The sequence below is a fragment of the Peromyscus leucopus genome, chromosome 5 (genome assembly GCF_004664715.2).
Source record: "Peromyscus leucopus breed LL Stock chromosome 5, UCI_PerLeu_2.1, whole genome shotgun sequence".
In the NCBI taxonomy this organism is placed as follows: Eukaryota; Metazoa; Chordata; class Mammalia; order Rodentia; family Cricetidae; genus Peromyscus; species Peromyscus leucopus.
This window is the reverse complement of record NC_051067.1, coordinates 94,996,656-95,023,399: the sequence shown is the minus strand read 5'-3', so window position 1 is coordinate 95,023,399 and position 26,744 is coordinate 94,996,656. Positions and strand designations below refer to the sequence as shown.

Here is a 26,744-nt window from a genome sequence, read left to right as displayed (position 1 = left end):
ACACCTTCAATCCCAGCACTTGGGAGATAGAGGTAGATGGATCTGTGTGAGTTCAGGGCTTCATAGTAAAGCCCTGTCTCAGAAAGAGGGTGAGAGAGTAGAAGGAAGAGAGGGAGGGAGGAAGAGAGGGAAGGAGTAAGAGCGAGAAAGAGAGAGAAGAGAGGAGAGAGAGAGATGCACAAAATGAGAAAGACTACACTGAGGCCTCCCACATGCCTCACGGAGAAGCTTGGAGGCCTAGCATAAGAGTCTAGGGAAGTTTCCCTAGCCTGGGGTTAGCTCTAGAGAGTCACCTGCCCCAGACCAGGTGGCTATAATCTAGATCATCGGTCCCTTGAGATGTGGTACTGGGCTGGACTTGAGGCCTTCACAGACCTTAGACCATCATCAGTGAAGCATACTGCACTTAGCTGCTGAGTGAGCTGGAGGTAAAGATTCACAAACATGATACAGATGAGAAGCTTCATTCTAAAGAACTGTTTCCTGACCACTTGTATGCAGTGCACAGTCTCAGCCCCACAGAGAAATGTCCATGATATCTTATAGCAAGTTATGAAACCGAGCACCACAGCAAACATGACTAGAGAAGGTTGGCATGCTAAGCAAGTAATTGAAGCCTACAAAACTGTAAAATTACCCTCCTGTCAAAAACAATTCTCTGCCTTGCTTCTGGTTTTAACTAGTATTCCTAATGTCTGTATATTAAGACTGATTGATTACTTTAGTGCTCTTAGAAGGTTCTTGCTAAACAAAACTGAGTATTTTTGTTTGATTTCATAGCCCCTTTTCCCTCTTGGGGCATGTTAAGATGTTGTAGTTTAGTGATGTAACTCCTAGGCTCCTTTGTGGTTAGGTCCCTTTGGGTTTGGATGTGGCAAATTGGTGATGAACAGCTTGTCCACTCACACCGAGAAAGTTATTAAACAAGTCATCCTGCCTGGCACTGTGGGGTGTGCTGTTGGTCAACTTCAGTGGATATAGTACTTGTCTCTGCATGCCTGTTTCTTCATCCTCAAGCTCTTTAAAGGTGGCTGAGCCTACTTGTGATGGTATGTGTTCAGTGCTTGGCACTTATTAACTAGTCAGTAAATGGTAGCTGCTGTCATAATCATGAAGTTAATTGTCACTCAGTCACACAATTTAGAATATACCAGTATTTCCCAAAATGTACTCTTCTAGCCACTAGACTCATGAGCTATCCCGTTATAAGGAAGTCTTGATCCAGATACATTTGGGGGAGCCTTCATATGATTCTCAGCATTCAAAGTGGACACAGTGTCATGAACATACAAAGTTCCTTGGGGTTCACAAAAGATACTATACAGTGCTCCTCACAACTTAATCTGTTTGAGGACACTGACCACCTTTATTGTTATGTGTCCCCAGGCCTGGAACCTTGACTCCCTTTGACTACTAGTACAAGTATAGGATCTGAGTTTCATGTTCAAGTGGATAGCAGGCCTGGAACATTTTTTTTTTTTTTTTTTTTTGGATGAGCCTGGGCCCAAACATGGACCAGAGACAAGAAAGAACCCCAGTTCTCTTAATGGAGGGAAAGACATAGAGCCCACTCTGTCCTCCAAGACATAAGGGGCCTACAACTTTCCCACTCCCTTGGGAGAACTGCCACTCCCTAGAGCCTCATTAATTGTCATCTTGGCCCCAAAAGATGCTGGCGCTCTCCCAACCACACTCACCGGCTTATTCCCCTCCGATTGTCACACTTCTTCCAACCTCCTCCCTGCACTGGCTCCTGGTTTGGAGATGGCAGCGGTTGGTAGCACTTCTGTGAGGGGGCTGTGTGGTGGGATGCACCCTCTGCTGGCTCTTGAGTATAGACTGTCCCCAGAAGTCAGGAGAGAAGCTGTGCGGAGAAGGTGTTGGTAGGGCAGTTCTTGGGCTACACGTCTGTTCGAGCAGCATGGGCTCTAGATTCTGGCTTCTCTCCCCTTATTATGCTGCATTTCAGATTGGGAAGCTACGAAGTGAGCTGGAGATGGTGAGTGGAAATGTGCGAGTGATGTCGGAGATGCTGACAGAGTTGGTGCCCACCCAGGTAGAGCCTGCAGACCTAGAACTACTACAGGTGAGCAAACAGCCTGCCTACAGGTTCAGCCCCACCCAGGTGCCCCTGTGTGCATCCATACCTGCTTCTTCCCTGCCCACACTGCAATCTTTTGGTTTTGCTGGGGGGCCTGAGGCAACAGAAAATATTACAGAGAAGAACCTTGGATTTGCATCAGATGGGAATTCAGATCTTAATTCTGCTGCTTTCCAGCTTGAACAAAATAGCCCCCCATTTTCTCCATCTGTGTGGCTGCTTTGATACAAGTGGGAGATGATAATTAAATGAGATAGTACATGTGAAACGTAGTCCTACACCCAGTACTGACAGCATGAACAGCACTTCGAAAAGCTGGAAGGGCTGATTTCCACCTTTCACAGCATTTGAGGGAGCAAGCAGAGGCACAGAGCAGTGTGAGCTTTGAGAGGAGTGAGCATCTGATCTTGGGGAGCTGAGGCAAGTGGGAAATGCTGGATTTTGCTCCCAGGTGTCATGTGATATTCACCTGATCCTGTCCACATATGGGGTGGGGTACTGGAGTGAAGGGAGCTAGGCTGCCTTCTTCCTGTGGAGGACACTCAGGGAAGCAACCGCCAAAGCTTAGGAGTCTCCAGAGTGCATGTGCAGAATGCTCAGTGTGCTCAGTGTGCTGTTCATGCACCGCCCTCCTACCAGCCTGGTCTTTATGTCCCTGTGACTGCTAAGAGATCCATATACTTGGGAGGATCCGTATACTTGGGAGGATGGGAGGATGGAGGAGGGCACACTAGGACTATCTTAGCTGAGTGGACTCTTGAATGTGAGGACTAGATGAAGAAAAGGGTTGATGAAGGATTGTTGTTAGTTGTATTTGTCCCAGGCCATGTCCATCTGGATATGTGCAGTCTGAGATACTCAGAAGGCTGGAGCAAGCTGGCAGGGTGACAGAGAGTCAGTGCCCACATGATGGGTGCTCTGCATGTGTCCAGCTCAGTGTAGGTACTTGATATACATTCACTCATAGCCCTGACCGCACCCATTCACCAGATCAGGAAACTAAGGCGAAGAGAGGTCATGTAACATGCCTAGGGTCATGTGGCTGATAGGTAGCAAAGCTGGGATTTGTGACTTGGAGCAACAGCTTCAAGCTGTGTTCTTCTGCTGTCCGGAGGGGCCCATTAGGAAGCAGAGACTAATCCTCAGGTGTGCTTCATCATGGGAGAAAGAGAAGGGAGCCCAGGGATGTTGAAAGTCACCCTGAGCAGATGAAAAAAAATGAAGGAGGCCTGACTTAGGAGTGGGTAGGGAACAAGGTCTACAGGAAGCCAAAGGTTGGTGCAGAGCCTCATCTTTGATCCCCACAAGAGAAAGTATGCTGGCATGTGGCCAGGGGCCATGGTCACGTGACAGGTACTGGGGGAAGAAGTGACCAGCCTTACCAGTTGTCTATAAACCAAAGGAGGTTTTATCTTTTTCTTTATTTTTGAGTCAAGGTCTCATTATGCAACCAAAGCTAGTCTTGAGTGTTCTCCATTCCCCTGCCTCGGCCATTGACTGCCAGGGTTACTAGCCTCACACCCAGCCTCTTAATATTTTTCTTTTTCCAAAGCAAATTTAACTGTGATTGAAAGCCAATCAGTAACATGAAGACTAAATGCAGTGTAGGATCCAGAAACAGAGAAAAGACGTTAGCAGAAAAAGTGACACAACAGGAACGCGCAGTTGAGTCAGTGCCGGTGTTGATGCCTTCGTTTGGATCAGTGTCTAACCGGTGAAGACACGCGGGGCCTCGGGGCCATCACTGCAGCAGCTCTGCAGTGCACCTGAAAAACTGTCCCCAAACAAGCTTGTCAAAAGAACAAACCAAGTCAGTCAATGAGAATAATGAGGCAAAAACTCAAAATGGGGATATGTGGGGTAACAGAAATCACTACTTGTTCATACACCCCAGCCCCATCCTCAGGCCTGTCATCGCCGTCACCCTCTTTTGTTCTTCCCTTTGGTGAGCGTTTTTGTGCATGGTGTGTGTGTAAGAGTGAGGACGGGTGAATACCGTGGCATGCATATAGAAGTCAGAGAACAGCTGCAGAGAGTTGGTCCTCTCTTCCGCTCTGTCTGAGACTGTCTCTCTTGTTTGTGCCGCTTCACCACATGTGCCAGACCAGCTGGTCCACGAGTCTGAGGTTTGTTTGGTTTTTGTTGTTGTTTTGGTTTTCGAGACAGGGTTTTTCTGTGTAACAGCCCTGGCTGTCCTGGAACTGGCTTTGTAGACCAGGCTGCCCTTGAACTCACAGAGGTCTGCCTGCCTCTGCCTCTGCCTCCCGAGTGCTGGGATAAAAGGCGTGTGCCACCATGCCCAGAAAGTCTGAAGTTTTTTTTAAGGAATCAAACATGTTGGCAGAAATGTGACTCTTCAGTCTGCGTGCACTCTCATTAAACTGGCAGAATCATTAACATGATGAGTTCCTGTACTTTAATGTTAGTGTGAAACCTCCAGAAGCTGTGGATCACTTGAGGCCAGGAGCTCCAGACCAGCCTAGGCAACATAGTAAGACCCCATCTCACAATTAAAGAATGTAGTTACACTGTAACACCCTGAGAAGTGATCTTGAAAACAGGTTTGTAGAACCCCAAAGGCTGTTCTGTGGTGCCTTGAAGACCTTCCTCCAGGACAGACCCAGACTGAAATACCATCCATGAGGGAGAGCCTTGTCCTGTAGTGTGGCCTCAATGTCCCACTTCTCCCTGCAGGAACTGAACCGCACCTGCCGCGCCATGCAGCAGCGGGTTCTGGAGCTCATCCCACGCATCTCCAATGAGCAGCTGACCGAGGAACTTCTCATGGTCAATGACAACCTCAACAATGTGTTTCTGCGCCATGAACGGTAGTCCACAGTCATTTTCCCTGTTCAGGCACCAGCAGGCTACCAGGGGCATGTGCCTCGAGCTCCCTGCCCATCACTGAGACACCTGGGTAGTAAGGAGTCACGAAAGCAGGCAGCAAAGCCCTCTGCTTGCCTGGAAACGGGTTATTGTCTGTCCGCCTCCCACTCTGTGGGCCTCTTTTCTGTCTTTCCCCACTTGCCCTGTGGTTTGCAGTCCGTTGAGAGGGGCCTGGGCCCCTGAGACCAACAACTGACCACCTTGTCCAGTTCATTAGCCCAGTAGAATGTAGGACCTCCTTCTTGCCATCTTGTGTGGTAGACCCCCAATACCCTAGCATTAAGCCCCTAATTCACCAGTTTGTTCCAGTGCCAGCCACTGCTGCTCATTTTTTCAACTAAGTCATCACCTGAGCTGGCAGGCAGGTACCCAGAGACGTTAGACCAGAAGATGAATTCAGAAGTGATGTCCTTTACACCAGGCCACAACTCCAACAGAGTGCACACTAAGGTCTTCTCCATCCATCTCCTCAGCCCCTTGGTAGACAAGTGGCCACCCTGGAGAGCTGCCCACACATTCCCCAAGTGTGGAGTAGGTGGATAACTGAGACACTTGACAAAGCAGCACTCCCCTCTGCTTGCTGAGTGTCCCTTTCTTTTCTCTGTGTTCTTGTCAGTTGTTTCTTGCTGACACTTACAGGGTGGCCCTATAACTGATCCTATCCAACCCTTGTGCAAGTTGAAAGACGGGCTCGGTTAGAGGTGATGGGGGACAGTAAGGATGCACTGGATCTGTTAGGGAGGACCAGTATATGTCATCACCCTGGTAGCAACCTGTGATTTCAAAACCTCCTAGGGGTTTTCTGGGGACTGTGTCAATTTGACCTTTTGACTGGGGTCTTTTGTGTCATGTAGGTTTGAACGGTTCCGAACAGGCCAGACTGCCAAGGTAAGAGGCATGTCTTCTGGGACTAGATCGTGCTGTATTGATAGGAAATGAGAGGGAAGTTCTCATCCTCTCCCTGAAGCCCTACACAGGGAACTGGTGCTTTTTAGGCTCATAGAGAAGTTTCTTCTGACTTCTTATACCACTGCCCCTTTAAGGGAAATAAGGCTCTGCCACCACCAGCTGGTACCTCAGGGCCTTCCCAGTCTCCCAGGGATATAGCCAAGCTGGAGCCCAAGTGGAGGGGGAGAATCTCCCCAGCTCCCATTCAGAGATGCTGGGGCCTGGAGTCAGAATCACTGCATCCAGAAAGTATCATCCAGGCATCTCCCTTCATCTCAGGCCTCCAGTGAAGCCGAGCCAGCCGCTGACCTGATTGACATGGGTCCTGACCCTGCAGCCACCAACAACCTCTCATCCCAACTGGCAGGAATGAGTAAGTATGTTGGGGGCTCCAGCCAAGGGTATGTTACAATGCATATGTAGCCTCTAAGTTCTGGGGGTGCCTTCCTGTACTCCCCAACAGTAGTTCATTGGTCCAGGTCTCACTTTGCTGGGAGCCCAAGCCAAATCTTGCTGCAGGGTTGGGCACTTGATAAAAAACTTGTGAGAATGCCCTGGGAGCACCAATGCTTCTGAACCCCTTGGATCTAGTAAATCCCACTGTGCTCTGACCATACCTCTGCACTGATATCCTCCCCAGCCCCCCCACCTGAACAACCTGAGGGCATCAGGACAGTCTGATGCTCAGCCTCAGGAATTAGTTCCTCCTTGAAGAAAGAGTGGGAGGGAGAACAAGAGACTGCCAGAAACAAGCTTCCATCAAGGCTGAGCCAGAATGCACTCCATGTTTTGATGGTACTTGGGGATAAAACCCAGGGCCTTGCACATGCTAGACAAGTATTCTGCCTCTGAGCTATACTCCCAGCTCATTTATTGATTTCTTTTGGTGTTTTGTTTTGAGAAGAGTAGATAGTTTAGGTTTTATTTGATTTTGGTGGCTTTTGATCATTTGTTTGTTTGTTTGCTTGTTTTTCAAAACAGGGTTTCTCTATATAGCTTTGTCCTGGAACTCACTCTGTAGACCAGGCTGGCCTCAAACTCACAGAGATCCGCCTGCCTCTGCCTCCTAAGTGCTGGGATTAAAGGTGTGCCACCACCACCCAGTTTGACCCAGGTTGTTGCTAAATGCTTAGTGGCCCGTCTAGGTTAGCCTTGAACTTTCTCCATCTTCCTGCCTCAATCCTCTGAAGGCTGAGATTACAGGTGAGTGCACCTCCCTGTACTCTTGATAAATGTGAGCAGTTATCTCCCTGATCTTTTTGTTGTTGTTTTTTTCCTTTGGTGTTTTGTCTTGTTTTGCCGTGCTGGGGATTAAGCCTAAGGCCTGGAGTATGCTAAGCAAATACTCTACCACTGAACTGTATTCCAACCCTTTAATTTTGAGACCGGGCCTCACAAGGTTCCTCAAACTGTCCTTGAATATGCTTCATTGTAATCCAGGCTAGCCTCAGTTTCTCCTGGGGCTGGGATTACAGACCTGCACCACCAGGCCTGCTTGAGATTGTAATGTTACTTGAGGGTGTAATGGTGTTGACTGCTTGCTCCAAGCCAAGCCCCACTTTGAATAACTGATACTACACTTGTGAAAAGTCGGATCTCGTCACTGTCATGCTGACCAGCCTCTTCCACTAGTACGGTGGTGATCCCCAACCATACAGTTATTTCATTGCTACTTTATAATTGTAACTTTGCTACAGTTATGAATCATAATATAAATATCTGACATGCGACCCCTGTGAAAGTGTTCAACCCCCAGAGGGGTCACAACCCACAGGTTGAGAACTGCTGTTCTGTGTCACAGGCAGCGGTTTTTCCTGTTCTCTAATCCTCACCACAGCCAGGAGAAGGTGATTGTGCGACCACATTAGAGATGAGTACACTCAACAGAAAGGAAGTCCAACTCCCACCACCTAACCCCTAATACTCTTCCAACAGATAGCCCTAGACCCAGATGGGACATGGAAAGAGCAGGTGGATATCTCACCTGGCCTTTCTGTCTCTGCAGACCTTGGCTCCAGCAGTGTGAGAGCTGGCCTGCAGTCTCTGGAGACCTCGGGTCGCCTGGAAGATGACTTTGACATGTTTGCTCTGACTCGGGGCAGCTCGCTGGCCGACCAACGGAAAGGGTAAGTTTCCTGTTCCATCCTGCTCTCCTGCAAACGGGGGCTCTCCATTGGTGAGAGCATCGTTCAGGATCCCTGAATCTGGATTGGAAGTGGGCAGGCAGGAGAAAAGACACACAGTCCCTAAGTTCAGTCCAGCATGGCCTGGTAAGCACTGTGATCCATAGACAGAAAGGGATGAGCAGGAAAAGGATGCTAGCATCTGACCAGAACCAGAACCAAGGCTGGCCATAAGCCATGGGACAAGTGGCTAGCATTTGGCAGCACCAGTTTGGGAGCCTTTGGCCATTTGTCCAAAACATTGTGTCTGGCTGGCCCACCATCTTATGTAATATGCAGCCAGTCCCAAGCCCCCAGGGGCAAGGAAGGCCCTTCGCAAAGCCTTAGGGGCTTCCAGGTCTTGACTGTCCCATAGCCACCCCTATCCCCAGAGGAGACTCTGGCTCCATTGGTGTATGTCTTTCCATATGAGCTATCCATTTTCAGAGAGGTGCTGTCACAGCCAGAGCCTATAATGGAGCTGCTTTCCAAAGGCCACTCCCTGCTTTGGCTGATTTCATGCTGGCTCCACATGTGCTTGTCAAAGGAAATAGTTTAGTGCTATTTCTTATCCCTTTGCTTATGACCCCCTTGGCTGAGCTGTAGGCATCTATGGTTCTTACAACCAAGGAAAGTTCTAGATTAAAGAAGCCTCCTAAATGTTCCCACATGACTCCTTAGTGACCATTCTGTCTTTGGGGGCACTGGCCAGAGGGAATTCCCTGTGCACACTGCAGATCCAGGTGAAATCTGACAGTCTGCAGCCAGCGGATCCATCCTGAGGTGTGAACCAGGTTTGCCTTTACCCTAAGCAGTCTGGACTCCCAAGCCCAGAGGCTCTGGGACAAGCAGCTTACAATCGCCATGGAGTTACGGGTGCTGCTGAAGCAGCTATGCAGATGAAAGCTAATGAGTCTAGTGGGACCCACACTCGGGAGTAGGGCCTGTTCACATAGGCCCCGGGCACAAAACAACTGGGCACACTGGAGAGTACCTCGTGTCGAACCGGTCTGCCAGCATGGCTGGGATATGCTGTTGCACCGTCTTCCCTCCATGGGAAAGGCACACATGCGGCCTGCCCTTTCAGGCAGCTGTCTTCAAGTAGTGGTGTGCATGGCCATTGTTGTGTGATAGAGTGCTTGACTGGCGGGGCAGGCAGCTCTTCAGAGAGCTCAAGGCCAACAGGTTTAGGGAGCATTTCAGGTTCTAGGAAGAGCATGTGCAGATGCTTGGAGGTGAGGTGAAAGGGCTGAGCTCTGGCCCTTCGCTGGGCACAGGTCTGAGAAAGGGAGCAGACACTAGAGGACTACACAAAAGTTCTTCCTCATGTTGGCAATAGGGGGCAACATGGGCAGGGGAAGTGTTTCCTAGCAGACTTGTGCCTCTGAAGCTCCCTTTGGCTGCCATAGCCCTTCTGCACCCTCTCGGGCCTTTGTCTTGCCTGTCCCCTCACTACACTTGCAGCTACCTCTCGCTGCAGAACGCACCCACAGAGACAGGACTGGGCCCTAGCCATGAAGTCCTTGTCCTTTGTCCTCCCATGTAGTCACCTGGATAACCTTTTCTGCCCAGATAGTTTCCTTACCCTCTCAGCCTTCCTCCCACTCCAGGGTGACCTCTTACTCCCTGTACTTCAGTCACACCACATACTCCTTCCCTGTCTTCATCTTCCAATAGCCAGGTGCCAGTCCCACCCCTCTCAGCCCTAGCCTTCCACCTGCCTGGCTGCCTGGCCTCCCTTTGGGGATGTATAGAGGAGCTGTAACCAATCCATCAGAGAGGTAGGGAGCCTTCCTAATGGTGAGCCAACGTCAGACAGGCCTCAGCAGCTTACATACTCATTTTGGCAGTAGAAGGGACTCTTCCATTCAAATGCACCCTCAAACATAATCACAATTTATGAAATTCAGATGGGAACTGCTCAAAAAGGAACCTATGCAAATTCACCATGGGCATAGGGTCACAATCTATTTCCTAGTCCCTCAACTCGGCCCAGAGTGGTCACAACCATGTGTGATCTTGTTCCTGGTCTTTGGTCAAGTACTGCTCCTAGATTCTCATGCATGATTGATGCAAATCATTATGGGGCACATATCTGAGCATAATCCCCAGTAGGAGAAAATGGAGCCCCTTCTTCCTGTCCCGGGCTTGGAGAGAAGGAGCCTCGGGTTAGGCCATCCTGTGACCTGAGCCACTTCTGCCCAGGCCAGCCCAAGTCTAGCTTACCTGGTCCCCTTAATCCTCACATTGCCTTTCAGGCCTGGTGTGGTCAGGCAGCATCTGATGCCTTGCTGCTTTGTATTTCAGAGTCAAATATGAAGCCCCCCAAACCACAGATGGCCTGGCTGGGGCCCTGGATGCCCGGCAGCAGAACACCGGAGCGGTAAGCATAGAGGTCCTGTTTTACCCAGAGTCTGCCAAAAAGAAGGGACTCTGGGCCCACTATGAGCTCAGCACTGGCTTGGCACAACCTTTCCCATTTGACTCTCAGTTGGCCCTTTGTGACTGATGTCATTATTCCCAATGGAGAGCCAAGGAGGCACTTACCCAGCAAGGATTCAGACCCAATCCCGCCTCGGGAGCTGGTGTCCAATGTGGTCCTGGGTTCACATCCTACTTCATCAACTGCCAGCTTTGGGTCATCACGCAAATTAACCCACTGGCCCTGTTTCATCTTCCTTACCTGGAACTTTTAACAGCAATAGTAGTTGAGAGAAGCCTGTGAGAGAACATCACTGTCACTAATAGCAGCATGGGCAGAGGGAATAAAATGGAGAACCTAGAACAATAGTCAGAATTCCCAGGCACTCTGTCTGTCTATTTGTTTGTTTGTTTGTTTGTTTGTTTGTTTGTTGTTTGAGACAGGGTTTCTCTGTGTAGCCTTGGTTGTCCTAAAACTCACTCTGTAGACCAGGCTGGCCTCGACCACACAGAGATCTGCCTGCCTCTGCTTCCCGAGTGCTGAGATTAAAGGTGTGTGCCACCACTGCCCAAGCTCCCAGGCACTCTTTTAAGTCCAATTAATTCCTTGACTGTGTGTTGAGGCCCAGATTGAGCATTCTGTGGCCACCCTCCTCAGTGGTAAGATCTTCAAGTATAATCTATAGTAAGCCAAGTCAGTGGGAGTGTGGGAGAGCTAGAAACAGCACACCCACTTAGAAAATAGAGGAGAGCAAGGAGGTCACAGAGGAGGGTTGTGGCAGATGGACTCTGAGGCCAAGTGGGCCTGAGAAGTGGAAGAAGAAGTCTAAGTGGTGGCTAAGACCATGGGCATTGTCTTAGGTGAGGTAAAAGTCATTTGAAAGCCTTGGACACAGGAGAAGGAAACTAGAGCTCCATTAGGAGATCCTGCTCAAATGGGGCAGGATCTGGTGATTCCCAGGAACTCTCCATCTGCATTCATGTGCTTCCTATCTCCTTGCTTGGGGTCTATTTCAAGTCAGAGCAGAACAGGCACAAAACACTGGGGCATCAGCGCCACTTTGAGATCTTTGGCAGCAGTAAACTCTGCAGCTCACACACAATTGAGCCTGTATGATAATGAGTATTCAGAGACGGGTAATGTCTGGGGGGCGCTCACCAACCTAAGACAGAGTGCCTGTGTGGCCTGGGCAGGCGTCTCCATGATGGGTAAGGTGACCTGCTGACGTCCCATGCAACCTAAGTCAGAAGCTCGTTTATTAATAAAAGGGGGACCTGTAGGGCCCTGGCCCCCGTTTTGGATAACTGCTGCCTTGCTTGCTGACTTTGACCTTGATATCCTCCCTATGCTAATTCCCTCCCTGGTTTCACCCTCCTGAATGCTTAAGGGAAGTTCCTTGTCTGTGTATCCTGCATAATGGGCGTTAACAGCTTAGATGCAAAATTGTAAAACATCTGTAGCGAACTTCTGCCCTCCAAGGTTCTCCCATTGTGCTGTAAGCCTGTATTCAAGACCTCCTCCCTCCTTCAATAAACGACATTGGGCATTTAAAAAAAAAAAAAAAAAAAAAAAAAACACTGGGGCATGCTGGGCAGTGGTGGCGCACGCCTTTAATCCCAGCACTCGGGAGGCCGAGGCAGGTGGATCTCTGTGAGTTCGAGGCCAGCCTGGTCTACAGAGTGAGATCCAGGCCAGGTACCAAAACAACACAGAGAAACCCTGCCTGGGGGGAGGGGGCGGGGGACCACTGGGGCAGGCTTCATGGAGTACGAGGGCCTCCATTGGGTGTGACAGAGCACACCTGCACTGGGCCTTGGTGCCTCTGCATGCTTTTGAGCCATCACTGTTGAGCCTGTGCTCTGTGCTTGGCCCTATGATAAACCCTCATGTTCCCCTCATGGAAGTCACACACAGTCCACTCTTGCTGCCACCCAGAGATGGGGGCATCTTCCCAGGAGAAATACGTCACCAAAAGCATAACCAGTGTTGTGTTTCCAGGCTCCACAGCTGTAGCCACAGTGGGAAACAAGCACAGCTCCACTCACTGACAAGCATGAGCATTCTTACTCTCTCTCCCCTTTACTTGGGCCAACCATCTGTTGGATGCAGTTTTTGAAGACCAAAGCCAGCACCCACTCTCAAGGGCTTAAGTCCAACTAGAGGCAAGGCAAGGCACATAATTCACTCACTACCTGGATGTGATTGCAAGATCAAAGTTCAAACTGGACCTGGTAGGCAGTGCCTTTGTCCAAGACTCAGCAGAACTGACAACTTATGTGATATACATTGTTGCACCAAGGGCCAGATTCTCTCCTTCATTCCCTGGGGTGCAGCAGTGGGCTGGGCCTACTCTGTCTGTGCAGAGTGGACAGGGAGGTCAGTGCATAATGGGCTGGAGCCCCTCCACCACCCACCTGCTCTGGGGCCTAGAAAGCTTTCTCTTTGCTGTTTGTAACTATGAAGCCAGTGGACAAAGCAACTTTTCTGTAACTTGGATGCCCCTCAGAAGCCCTTGGCCAGTCACCAGTCTGGCTGATAGCTTCTATTCTTCAGCTTTGAGTATGCAGGCTACCCTTTGGGATTCCCTGGGAATAGCAAGGAGTTCATTGCTGTTGTTTTTGTTTTTAAGATTTATCTATTTATTATGCATATAGTGTTCTCCCTGCATGTATCCCTGCAGGCCAGAAGAGGGCACCAGATCTCATTATAGATGGCTGTGAGCCACCATGTGGTTGCTGGGAATTGAACTCAGGACCCCTGGAAGTGCCCTTAACCACACTGACCCATCTCTCCAGCTCTCACTGTTGTGTTTTTGTTTTTGTTTTCTCTTCACATTGCCCCAGTCTAGAAGCTCTGGGCTCCTACCACCATGGTTCTCCCATAGTGAGGCACCCTGGGTATCTTCCTTTGGCTCTGCTGCCATACCTGTGTATGCACACACATACACACACAGTCATATATGTGCACATGAGCATCTAGGTGGAAGAGGCTGCCAGCCCACCACTGGCCCTGAACTCAACCCTGCTGCCTGCCACCCTGGTAAGGCTCTTTGCCTGAAATGAGAGAGAGGTAGTGTAAAGAACCTAATGATCAATGGTCAAAGTATGAGCAAGCACCAGGCCACAGAATTGGTACTAGGGAGCATGACCCCGGGCAGCCTCAAGAGAGGAAGGCTAAGGCTCAGATTCAAGCACTCCTTCCTCCAGCAGGCAAGGGACAGCAGTTAGCTGAACAGGCCTGGCCTGCCAAGAGCACCTGCTGCTGGAACGCTCTCCCCCGCCTCTTCCCTGTAGTAGGTGATAAGCTTGGGCCCTAAACTGGTTTGGTCAGAAACTCTAGCTCTCCTCTGTCCAAAAGCTGCCAAACGGGAGCTTAGAGTTCCCAGCCCTCCTCTGTAAAGGCTCTCTGCTGGACTTACCTCCTCCTAACAGCACTCCGGATGGCAGTTGTATGTCAGGTGAGGAAGACAAGTATAAGAACATTATGCAGGATGCCACGAGTGCTTCAAAGACCATAGCAGACCATATGTATGCTCTGACCTCCAACCAGATTGCCACTGTGGAAACCATTAACAGAAAAAGACCCCAACCCCTGTCCTTTTAGGAGCCATCATGTGAGAGCCCATGTGTTTGGGCCCAGAGTCAAATGTTCCCATCTAGAAAGCTGCCCCTGAGACCACCAGCCTGCCCTTTCTGGAACACTCAGACCCTCCTTCCTCTTGGATCCTACTGTTTCTGCTTCTGCCATTAACTGAATCTACCAAGGTGCCTGGAGACAGAGCCTCTTTGGCATTGCTCTGAGCACAGGTGACCAGGGTTGTCCTTGTCCTGGTCCATGGCATAAACCCCCCTCAGCTGGAACACCTCCCCACACATGCCGTTGTCGGGACCAGATGTACGTTCTCTCCATGTGGGGAATGGTTCCTGTTTGCCCCTTGCCTACTCCAGCTGCTGGGAGCACACAGTCCCTGCTTATTCTGCTGGACCTGTGTTCCTTCACCTACAGCCTGGCACCGCTGCAAAGTGGTCCTAGGCAGCTGGAACAGGTAATTCCAGGATGTGTACCCCAGCAGGAGGCAGAGGAAACTCAGATCAGGGTGGGCGAGTGAATTTCAAGGACCACTCAGCTTCCTTCACGGCAACCAGACCACTGCCCCTCCCTGCCTCACTGCTACCTTCCTTCCAGATCCCTGCCACCCAGGCCCGCATCATGGAGGACATTGAACAGTGGCTGTCCACAGACGTGGTAAGTTGGGGCTCACTCTTCGCCTAACAAGGAGGGATCCCTTTGTCTTGTAGAGGGCCTGGTGTATAACTGATGAAGAGAGATAAGTATTAATGTCCTCATCTGGTTCCCCAGTGTCCTCCCCCAGGCAACAGCCTCCCTGTCCCAGATCACACCTCCAGTGTGAGGTCCCTACACGTGCCAGCCATCATTCGGGAGATGGCATTGGTTATAGACCAAAAGGGGTACTAAACCGTGTCCCCACAATAGCCCCTGGAGACCTAAAGCCACTCAGAGGGAGGCATCATTATCACCCCATTTCATATCAAAAAAGGGCTGGAGAGATGGCTCAGTGGATAAGAGCACCGGCTGTTCTTCCAGAGGTCCTGAGTTCAATCAATTCCCAGCAACCACATGGTGGCTCCCAACCATCTGTAATGAGATCTGGCGCCCTCTTCTGGTCTGCAGGCAGAACACTGTATACATAATAAAATCTTAAAAAAAAAAAAAAAAAAAAAAAAAAAAAAAAAAAGGTTGATAACTGCAAGGGACCCAGCTCCTGGCCACCACATTTCTAAAGGGGCATGACCAGAAGACAGAAGTGCTGAGCCCGGCATCAGGGCTTCTCCCCAGCTTCTGCCACCACCTCTGTGGACATTAAAGACCCAGTGACAGCTTGAGTACTTCCCTTCCAAAGGCTGCCATCCATAAGCAGCAAGACTTTGTTTTTACCCAAATTAGGCCAAGGACTAGGCAGGACTCAGGCCCTACTAACTAGGGCAGAAGCCTCATTCCATCCCCATACCCCATGTGTTCAGTGGTTAATGGGTTATAGCTTAGCTCCAGCCATACTTGAGCACAGCTTTAGCTCAAACAGTGCCAGTGAGTGTCAGCCTTCCATCCATGGAGCTAGATAGTCCCGTCTCTAGCTCCTGGAGGAAAGGGATGTGCTGCTGGGCACCACACCTGGGCTTGATATTCTGTGCTTAGCTTCCAACAGCTACCAGCTTAGCCTCTGCTGCAGATCCTTTCTTTCTTTCTTTTCTTCCTTTCTTCCTTCCTTTTCCTTCCTTCCTTTGTTTTTTGTTTTGTTTTGATTTTGTTGTTTTGTTTTGTTCTTGAGACAGGGTTTTTCTATATAGTACTGGCTGTCCTGGAACTTGCTGTGTAGACCAGGCTGGCCTTGAACTTACAGAGATCCTCCTGCCTCTGCCTCCTGAGTGCTGGGATTAAAGGCATGTGCCACCATGCCCAGCCATCCTTCCTGTTTCTTTAAAAAGATTTAATTTTTTAAGATTTATTAATTTTTACATGTATGAATGTTTTACCTGTATGTCTGTATGTGCATCACATGCATACCTGGTACCTGAACAGGTCAAAAGAGGGCATCAGATCCCTTGGAACTAGAGTTACAATTGGTCATGAACTGCCATATGAGCACTGGCAGCAAAACCCAGGTCCTCTGCAATAGCAAAAAGTACTCTTAAACACTGAGCTATCTCTCCGGCCCTAATTTTATGTTTTAATTGTGTGTGTGTGTGTGTGTGTGTGTGTGTGTGTGTGTGTGTGTTCATGTGAGTGCAGTGCCCAGAGAGGCCAAAAGAGGACATTGGTTCCCTTGAACCTGGTGTTAAAAGCTGTTATGAGTTGCCTGATAGATGTGCTAGGAACTGAACTCTGGTCTTCTGTGGGAATAGTATGAGCTCTTAACCACTAAGCCTCCTTCAGCTCCAGCCTCCTTGTTTAAAGGAGAAAAAAGTCATGGCTCAGAGAAACCGGAACACCTGGAGCCTGAAGCTCACTCAGGAAGGAGTGAACCAAGGCCTGTGTCCTGACACTAGGGTCAGCCTCAGCATAACACCAGCACTGGTCCTGGTCAAGGGCCTGTCTTTGCCCACTGTGTGGCAGGCTGTACAGCTCCCAGCAGTACTAACCTCTCTCTCTTTCCCTCTGCATTCTCAGGGCAGCAGTGCTGAGGAGCCCTCTGGTGTCACCAGTGAAGGTAACAGACCACCCTTCCACCTACTCCTTCCCTGGAAGTGATAGTCCTGTCCCTGTCCCTCCCCCAGCTCTAGCCTACAAGACTACTCTTTCCCATTAGAATTTGACAAATTCCTGGAAGAACGGGCCAAAGCTGCCGATCGACTCCCCAACCTGGCCAGCCCTTCAGCCGAGGGACCCCCGGGACCTTCCCCTAGCACGGCTCCTCGGAGGAAGACCCAGGAGAAGGATGACGACATGCTGTTTGCCTTATGAATGCAGGGTCTGGCACCCTGCAGCCCAGGGCCTAGCACTCTCATACCCACTGGGGCCCCTCTCTTGGTGTTAAGGCTGCTTGGGGGTGCTGTGTTAACCCCTTCTCTCCTCCTGGAGCCTGGGTGGCAGTAGGATGAACTGGGGGAACGGGTCAGCCCTCTACTGGGATCCTGACTGGTCCTGCCTCCTCCATCCTGCTACCCACTATGACTTTGCTGAGACCTGGGGCCCCAGACAAGCTGGCCTGATGTGACCTGATTGACCTGGTGTGAGACTGCTTCCATGAAATTCCCCTGGTTCCTTCCCCAGGGAAGCCCATGGGAGCCCTCCAGAACCCACACTACCAGTCTAGGTATAGAGGAGACGTGACCACAGCCTTGCCCATCCCTGCCCCTGCAGAGCGGGGCCTGAAGAAGGGTAGGCTATGGTGGCCCCTGCTGAACTGCCCACTGTCCAGGTACGAAGTTGCACCCAGTGAGGCAAGACCTCACCAGTCCAGGTGTCAAGATGAGACCTTGGGGATTCTGGGTACGCAGAGCCCCCCAGTTCCTCCACTGCCTTTCCCCCATCCTTGCTCTGTTCCTCCAGCAGGGCTCCACCCACCTGAGGCTCACCTGTTGGTTGGTTCTCAGGTACAGGGAGAGATGCCTTTTGTGTCCTCAAATAAAAGTAGAAAGCCACCTGCCAGTGTGATCTGCTTCTGGCAGGAAGCATTTTGACCTCATGGTGGGCAGGGCCTACTTTAAGCTAGAGGCCATCTGAGAGGTGGGCATCTATTGATGTAGCGTGGTCTGTAGACCACACTCACAGCACAGCAGGATGGTGCACACAGCCATACACACATATAAAACCCCTGTTTCACCACACAAATCCAGCCTCCATCTGTTCTGCATAGGACAGCCATCTGCCTCTTTGGGTTCCTTCACACGTGGCTACCCCCATGCTCTGCCCAACCTACAAGAGTGGCATGTTGCTCAAGAGAGGGAGCCAAGTATTGGTGGACAGTGTTGGCATGTTGGGGAAGCAGGCTACACACAGGGAGAATGCTGGTGCCAGCCATGACCCAGGTGCTCTGCACTGTCTGCACTGCATACTGGTGACTAGAACTCATGGCCACCTTGGCACACAACACTGGGCACTGGACTGTGCACATCAGGTGTAGGCACCCAGACCTTGCCTGGTTCTACACAGCCCTCAAGAGGACAGAGACTAACAGTGGTCAGCACATAGGGTCCGGTACCTGCACTCTGAGACCCGGCTCAGCCCTCTAGGGACAGTTGGGTAAAGGAACCAGATTGGGGATAGCCTGTATGGGCCCTGGCTGTCCATCTTTAAGCAGGGGAAGGGCGGAGTTTCACATCCAGGCCAAGCCCATCTACCCCTGGCCTGGTCCCACAGCGTCCATGGTACAGGTCGGTAAGAAGGGCCTTGTTTGATTAATTAACAAGTCACGGAGGAGAGGGACCCCAGCCCACTCCTCTGCCTGCTTCCTTCATTCTCTCCGTGTCTGAACCCTTTAGGGAAACTGACTTTGTGATGATCAAAGCCAAGGCTGCTGCTTTCCTGTGTACGCTAGAAAGCCCCAGGAAGTCTCCACAAACCACTCCAGAAGCCCAGGGCCCTACCAATAACTACAGCTACCATCTTGTCTGTTACCAGGGTTTGATGTTGTCTGAGTGATCATTGTAGGGCAGACATGGTATTCAGTGCAGGGGATACATATGGGGATGTGACAGATGTTCCTGCCTGGGCACTTGTAGAGGGGAAGGGACAATAAAATTAGATCTCAGATAAAAGGGCCACTGCACTAAGTGGGAATCAAGGATCAACCAATCAATCCCCAGATTTCCACCAAGACAGGGCAATGCTGCTTCTCTCTCTGGAGACCACGCAGACAGCAGAGGAGAGGAGATGCTGGCAGGAAACCAGGTACTGCCTGCAGACCTCAGGTCAGTTGGCCGCAACATGGCTTGGAGCACACTGCTCTTCTCGTTCCTCAGCACAGCCTGCAGTGTTGCTGCCCAGCTCCAGGTATGTGTCTGTTCAGGACAACTGCTGGAGACCTAGAGGGTAGCACCAGTCTCTCCTCCTGCCTTGGATGCCCCTTGCCAAGATCCCAGCAATAGGAGTGAAGCAAGGGCTGCCCACAGGGCCTGGTGCTAGCCCTGCTACCGAAGCCAGTACTTCCTGAAGCCCCTGACCCCTCCAGGATAGCTGGAAGGCTGTCCTGCTCTGACTTGTGTGGGCCTGGCTGCAGGATCAGAGTCCCATTGTGACCACAAGATGGCAGCAGTGCTGCATGCACAGGAGCTCTTCTTGCTCCTTTCCCTGCTCACACTCACACACACACACACACACACACACACACACACACACACACACACACACACCCTACCCTTGCTTCTCTGACTGGTGAAATAGGGAGATGGAATCTGAAGAATCTGAAGTCCCTCTTTCAAAACTCAGCTAAGGACTTGATTCCCAGAAGCTTCAGCTCTGACTCCTGAGCTGCAGGGAAAACACATCAGAGCCAGCAGCAGGCTGTGAGGCTGTGGCTAGGTAGAGCCCATCTCCTGACGCTCCTGGTAAAACCAGGTGCGCAGACTAATTTTTGTACATGTACTAGTTCATGTACAGCTGCAGCTATTTGTACATGCCAGAAGTCAGGAATGGCACCAGGTACAGCCCAGCACCCTTCTCAGAGTCCAGCTTCTCATGCTGTTCCCTTCTCCGGTAAAGAAAAGCAGCCTCGCTGCACATTTTGCACATTTTATTTTTCTTTCTTCCTTCCTTTCTTTTTTCTTTCCCCCCCCCCTTGTTTTTTCAAGAAAGGGTTTCTCTGTGTAAGCCCTAGCTGTCCTGGAATTCACTCTGTAGATCAGGCTGGCCTAGACCTCAGAGATCCACCTATCCCTGCCTCCCAAGTGCTGGGATTAAAGATGTGCACCACTACTGCCCGGTTTATTTTTCATTTTTTGAGCAAGCAAACTTCCTAACCTCCCTTCTCAAATTCTGAGTGTTGTGGTCTCAGGCATCACCTCATGCCTGCCTTGGTCCACGCTGACTATGTCTTGCTTAGTCCCATCACCACCAACCTGTTGTTGTCCCTATCTGATACCTTCCAGGCCATCCTCTGCTGGACCCCATGGCCCTGTCCAAACACCACTCCTCTCTCAACTCAAGCTCCTGAGCTCCCTCTGGGCCACTGCTGTCCCCTCACTACCAGTGGCAATCTTGTCACTCATCTCACAGCTCTGGGACAGGAAGGGGAGAGGAAAGAGAAAGGGCAGGCTTCGATGTAGGCAGATTGATAGAGTGACATCCACAACCTACTGTCTGGGCTAACTCCTCCTCTGGGCAGTTCTGGGATTTGTCCCTGGAGGAGACCTCTCCACCTTCAGCATCAGAAAGCTCCACAGAGATCACTGGTCCATGCAGTTCCCTTGCATGGTTCCCCAGCAAAGGGCCACAGCTGGCTGAACAACAAACTTTTGTTCTGGAAGTCCAAGATCCAGGTGTGGCAGAGATGTTCTCCTTGGTTTGAAGATGGCCATTTTTACCCTGTGTTGTCACAATGGCCCACGTATCTTCACCTTGATTTCCTCCTGTTAGAATGATATAGTTATATTGGATTATCCCCCTATCTAATGACCACATTGAACTTTAATCACTTCTTCAGAGGTGCCTCTCCAAATACAGTCACACCTGAGGACTTTAACATATGCATTTGGAAGGACATATCCTTCCCATGGCTATGACACACAGATTCTTTCCACTGTATAGAGCAGTGGCATGTAATACCTGCCTCCATCCTTGCCCTCATGGAGATCTGCAGTGACTGATAGATCATATTTGGCCCAGCCCCAGAGCCATGGGAACTCACCAAGAACCAGCCATGAGGCCAGAGCAGAGCTGGAATAGGAGACAGAAAGGACTCAGGTCTAGTGAGCCTGGCTAAGGCTTCTACCTGCTCCCTAGGATGGCCTACCCATCCAAAAGCAGCACGTACCAGTCAGCAAGCAGGCTTCACTGCCACCCATCTGGATCCCCATCCTGCCCATTCCTTGCTTAGCCAGTCTGCACTCTGCCCCTGCCAAAGACCACCCTGCATTCCAATCCCCACAGCTGCATGCTGCAAAGGACTTGGGTTCAATTCCCAGCACCCACATGGTAGCACATAACTATCTCTAGCTCCACTTCCAGGGAATCTGGAGCTTTCTTTGGGCCTCTATGGGTACCAGACATGTACATAGTACATGGACATATATGCAAGCAAAAACACTCAGACACATAAAATAAAAATAAATCTGCTGAGCAGTGGTGGCGCATGCCTTTAATCCCAGCCTCCATCCTTGCCCTCATGGAGATCTGCAGTGACTGCGCAGATCCAGAGCAGAGGCAGAGCCAGGCGGATCTCTGTGAGTTTGAGGCCAGCCTGGACTACCAAGTGAGTTCCAGGAAAGGGGCAAAGCTACACAGAGAAACCCTGTCTCGAAAAACAAAAAAAAAAAAAAAAAAAAAAAAAAAAAAAAAAAAATCTGGTTTTAAAAAAGATTAACATACCAGAAAAAAAAAAAAGCCAAGTGACAAAAACTGGAAGCACTTCCCCACTCGGGCTTCGTATAATAAGTGGAGCATGCTCAAGCCAGTTTGCCAAGACTTGAAGTCTTTTGGGATCATTCTTTTCCTTGCTCACTAGCCCTGCTCTCCTGGAACTCGCTCTGTAGACCAGGCTGGTCTCAAACTCTGAGAGCCACCTGCCTCTGCCTGCCCAGTGCTGGGATTAAAGGTGTCCACCACCATGCCTGGCTGTTTGTCCTTTCTTAATAAATGGTGTCTGTTTATTTCTAACTATGTGTCCCTGGTGCAATCTTTAGTCGGGAATGGGGGGCACAAAAATCAGGAGGCAGGCAACCTCTGAACTCAGGTCGCTATGTATAACCCTATCTCAACCTGGCTTAGGGAAGAGACAACTCCCACCCAGGCTGTGAGCACCAGGGAGGCAGTGCAGGACCAGAGCATGGGGACTCCCAGGCCTACCTTTTTCAAGCAAGTTGCCTTGTGGTTGGAGTCGTCCTGGGAGTCAACAAGTAGGCCCAGCTTCTGCCTCACACATCCATGTAAAATACTTTTGGTTTGAGGCAAATCCTTTCTCCTTTCTGGGCTTCAGTTTCCCAATTAGGTAACCCACAGAAGTGTCCCCCACTCTGCTATTCTGCCCAATCTGCCTTCACACTTCACTGCCCACTTCAGGAAAGAATGAAACAGGTAGAAGATCACACCTATAATCCTCATGTTCAGAAGGTTAAAGCAAGATGTTGTTATGAGTTCAAGGCCAGCCTGGGTTACATTATTTCAGGCTAGCCTGTGCTACAGAAGGATACCTGTCTCAAAACAGAAGACTGGGGAGAACACAAGGCAAGAAGCCCAAGTCATCTGTGGAGATAGGAAAGCAGTGTTCGACTATGCTGCCCACCAGACCAAGAGAAGAAAATATCTATCAGCAGGCTGGATGGACATGCAGAGGGAAAGAGCCAGCAGGCCCCAAAAGAAAGTGAGACCAGCAGGGTGGTAGCACATGCCTTTAATCCCAGTACTCAGAAGACAGGGGCAGGAGAATCTCTGAGTGAGTTCCAGGACAGCCAAGGGCTACACAGAGAAACCCTGTCTCAAAAAAGGGGGAAGTGAAATTCAGGCTAGGGTACATTTTTTTTTAAAGATTTGTTTATTATGTACACAGTATTCTGCCTGCATGCCAGAAGTGGGCACTAGATCTTATTACAGATGGTTGGGAACCACCATGTGGTTGCTGGGAATTGAACTCAGGACCTCTGGAACAGCCAGTGCTCTTAACCGCTGAGCCATCTCTCCAGCCCTAGGGCACATTCTTGCACCCTGGTCCCACCCCTAACAAGGGGAAGTAAAATGGACTATGGAGAGTGTTATGGGTAGCTGTGTAGCTAGAGTTTTCCTGCCTTGCCCACAGTCAGGACAAATCTTTGTCACCCGCCAGTCCCATAGCCGCTCAGACCCAACCAAGTAAACACAGAGACTTATATTGTTTACAAACTGTATGGCCATGGCAGGCTTTTTTACTAACTGTTCTTATATCTTAAATTAATCCATTTCTAAATCATCCTGAGTGAGGTAACCCAAACCCAGAAAGACAGTTATGGTATGTACTCACTCATAGGTGAATTCTAGATATAAAATAAAGAATAATCAGACCACAATCCATAGAACCATAGAGGCTATATATATAGCATGGAGGTCCCTAGGACGACTGTGGCTTATAATAAATTTCAGTTTTACTCAATTATTGAAAAAAAATAGCCAAATGAATGGAAACACATGAACTATGAACCAAAGGCTGAGGGGCCCCCAGCTGGATCAGGCCCTCTGAATAGGTGAGACAGTTGATTGGCTTGATCAGTTTGGGAGGCAACTAGGCAATGGGACCAAGTCCTGTGCTCATTGCATGAGTTGACTGTTTGAAACCTGGAGCTTATGCAGGGACACTTGGCTCAGTCTGGGAGGAAGGGACTGGACCTGCCTGGACTGAGTCTACCAGGTTGATCGCAGTCCTCGGGGGAGGACTTGTCCTGGAAGAGGTGGGAATAGAGGGTAGGCTGGGGGTAAGGGGAAGGTGTGGGAGGGGGGAGAATAGGGGAACCCATGGCTGATATGTAGAACTGAATGGTATTGTAAAATAAATATAAATAATATAAAATAAATAATTCAAATGGTTAAAAAAATTAATCCATTTCTATAAGTCTATACCTTGCCACATGGCTCGTGGCTCATGGCTTACCAGCATCTTCACATGCTGCTTGTCATGGCAGTGGCTGGCAGTGACTCCTTCTGCCTTCCTGTTCTTTCTTTTCTCCTCCCTGTTAGTCCTGCCTTACTTCCTGCCTGGCCACTGGCCAAACAGTGTTTTATTTATTGACCAATCAGAGCAATTTGACATACAGACCATCCCACAGCATAGCTGTTCCTACTGGATGCAGCCCTTACCAGAGCTTTGGGAAATTGCATTTAAAGATAAGTGAGGTTGGTGAGGCTAGCTAGGTCAAGGTCCAGTTTTTGCCTCACTTCAAGAAGGGACACTGGGAGCTGGAGAGATGGCTCAGTGGTTAAGAACACTGGCTGCTCTTCCGGAGGACCCAGGTTCAATTACCAGCACCCACATGGCAGCTCACAACTGTCTGTAACTCCAGTTTCAGGGAATCTGGCACCCTCACAAAAACATACATGCAGGCAAGACACCAATGCACATGAAATAAAAACACATCATTTTTTAAATGTTTTTAAAGAAGGAACTCTGAGGGTATTGGGCTGGTATGTTCTAAATTCTGGGCCTGGGCCTGTGCATAAGGCTGCATGGAGGCTGGGAACATCACTGTGTGCATTCCTGTGCACTTTTGTATTTTTGTCTGCATGATATTTCAATATGTTGAGCAGTTACTGTTTCTCCCTTTTGCAATTCAGTAATCAGACTGGGTCCAGTATTACCACAGAGACACTCCGCCTGCCCAGCCTCCATCTGTGCAGCCCTGCTGCCTGAGGCAGAACCCCTGACCCAAAAGGACAGGAAGTGAGAATAACCAGGCTCACTGGGCTACAGGCTCTGAGACGCTCTTGCCAACCTTAACTCCAGTCTCGTGAACATGCTCATTCATGAACCCCTAGGCCCACACTGTCCTTGAAGGCTTTGCTCCGGCTCTGCAAACTGCTGAGCCCTATGCCTTTCACTGTCTTGCTTTACTGATATTATCTCTGTTATCCCCTCCTGGTACCCATGCCCTCACCCCTCCTCAGTCACTGCTGTGCCAAGAGCCCTACCCCTAGTCCACCAGCTAGCTACAGGTCAAGAGCAGACACCTGTGTTTTCTCTTGTATTACACAAAGTGCAATGACTTGGAGGAGACAGACTGGAGCTGAGGATCAGGGATGCATTCCTGCCTCTGCTCTTCTCTCAGGCTCCTCCTCGACCAGCCTTGGCCCGTGTGCCATGCTGCCACCGTAGATGTGGCTCACAGGCACGAAAGCCTGCACACCCTCCAGTCTCAGCACAAGAAGAGGGTATTCGTGAGATCTGAGGTTAAATTTCCAAGATTTGACTTTTTTAAAAATTTATTTATTTATTTATTTATTTATTTTAAGATTTATTTATTTATTATGTATACAGTGTGTTCTGTCAGCACGTACCTCTGCAGGCCAGAAGAGGGCACCAGATCTCATTACAGATGGTTGTGAGCCACCATGTGGTTGCTGGGAATTGAACTCAGGACCTTGGGAAGAGCAAGCAGTGCTCTTAACCTCTGAGCTATCTCTCCAGCCCAGATTTATTTATTTTATTTATGTGTGTGGATGTGTGCCTTTGTAAGTTCATGTTCACTATGTGTGCAGGTGCCCATAGAGGCCAGAGGGAATTGAAACTCCTGAAACTGGATTTGCAGGAGGTTGTGAACCACTGGTGTGGGTGCTAGGAGCTGAACCTGTAAGAGCAACAAGTACTTTTAACCTCTGAGCCATCTTTCCAGCCTAAAGGCTGAATTTTAAAATTTCATTTATTTTTTTATGTGTATGGGTATCTTTGCCTGCTGTAGGTCTGTGCATTACTTGCATATAGTGCCCATGGAGGCCAGAAGAGGGCTGGTCTTCTGGAACTGGAGTTATAGATGTTAGTGAGCTACCATGTGGTTGCTGGGAATCCAACCCCGGTCCTCTAGAAGAGCAGTCAGTGTTCTTAACTGTTGAGCCATCTCTCCAGCCCCTGTAATTTTTAAACAGTTTTTAAAATTATTGTCATTACACTAGATGCACACACACACACACACACACACATACACACACACACACACACACACACACACACACCTGAGTGCACATATGCTTAAGTGAGCATGTGGAGGTTGGAGAGGAAGGCTTAGGAGTTGGTCCTCTCTGTTCACCATGTGGGTACTGAGATCAAACTCAGGATTTCAGGCCTAATATCTACAGGCTAAGCCATCTCACAAGCCTGGCCATTGTTTGGGGTTTTGTTTGTTTGTTTTGTTGTTGGTTTTTGTTGTTGTTGTTTTGTTTTGTTTTCCTTTTTTGAAACAGGGTCTCCTGTAGCAAAAGCTGACCTCAAATTGACTGTGTAGGGACAGGCAGTGGTGATGCATGCCTTTAATCCCAGCACTCGGGAGGCAGAGGCAGGCAGATCTCTGAGTTCAAGGCCAGCCTGGTCTACAAAGTGAGTTCCAAGCCAACTAATTGACTGTGTAGCTGAAGCTGAGCTACACTCTTGACCCTTCCTCCTCTACCTCCTAAGTTGATGTCACAGACACACCACCTTGCTGGGCTGAGGCCAGAACTTCCCCTGCACAAAGGGAACAGGAAAGTGAGTGGCATTGCATGAGCTGTCACGAAGCAGGCAAAGCAGTGGGAACTGGCTCATCATGTCCAGGGCAGCTACAGGACGACATGGAACCAAATCTCCCCAAGTTGTGAATTACACTGTCACATCTGGAAACTCAAGAAGGGAAGAGCTAAAGCCTATACCAGGAAAGGGGCAATGACCACACTATCCCTGTGCACCCTGGAAGAAGGGCAGCAGAGCAGAGAGCCAGAAAGGAAGCCAGGCGTGGTGGCATACATCTTAATCCCAACTCTCAGGAGGCAAAGGTGGGTGGATCTTTGTGAGTTCAAGGTCAGTCTGATCATCAAAGTGAGTTCCAGGACATCGAAAGCTGCA

The 26,744-nt window shown here is 49.8% G+C and overlaps 1 protein-coding gene across 3 annotated transcripts in view; it reads left to right on the top strand.

Annotated features, from left to right (window-relative positions):
* The window catches only part of Tom1 (target of myb1 membrane trafficking protein), a 38,345-nt gene extending 20,622 nt beyond the window's left edge, over positions 1–17,723 (top strand). For all 3 annotated transcript variants that reach the window (XM_028854872.2, XM_037206159.1, XM_037206160.1), the window contains exons 7-15: positions 1,970–2,086; positions 4,796–4,929; positions 5,842–5,875; positions 6,215–6,308; positions 7,941–8,061; positions 10,405–10,480; positions 14,705–14,764; positions 16,706–16,745; positions 16,845–17,723. In XM_028854872.2, coding sequence (XP_028710705.1) covers positions 1,970–2,086; positions 4,796–4,929; positions 5,842–5,875; positions 6,215–6,308; positions 7,941–8,061; positions 10,405–10,480; positions 14,705–14,764; positions 16,706–16,745; positions 16,845–16,999 — 831 coding nt within the window. In that variant the 3' untranslated portion in view covers positions 17,000–17,723. The remainder of the gene's footprint in view (positions 1–1,969; positions 2,087–4,795; positions 4,930–5,841; positions 5,876–6,214; positions 6,309–7,940; positions 8,062–10,404; positions 10,481–14,704; positions 14,765–16,705; positions 16,746–16,844) is intronic.
* The last annotated feature ends 9,021 nt before the right edge of the window (positions 17,724–26,744 follow it).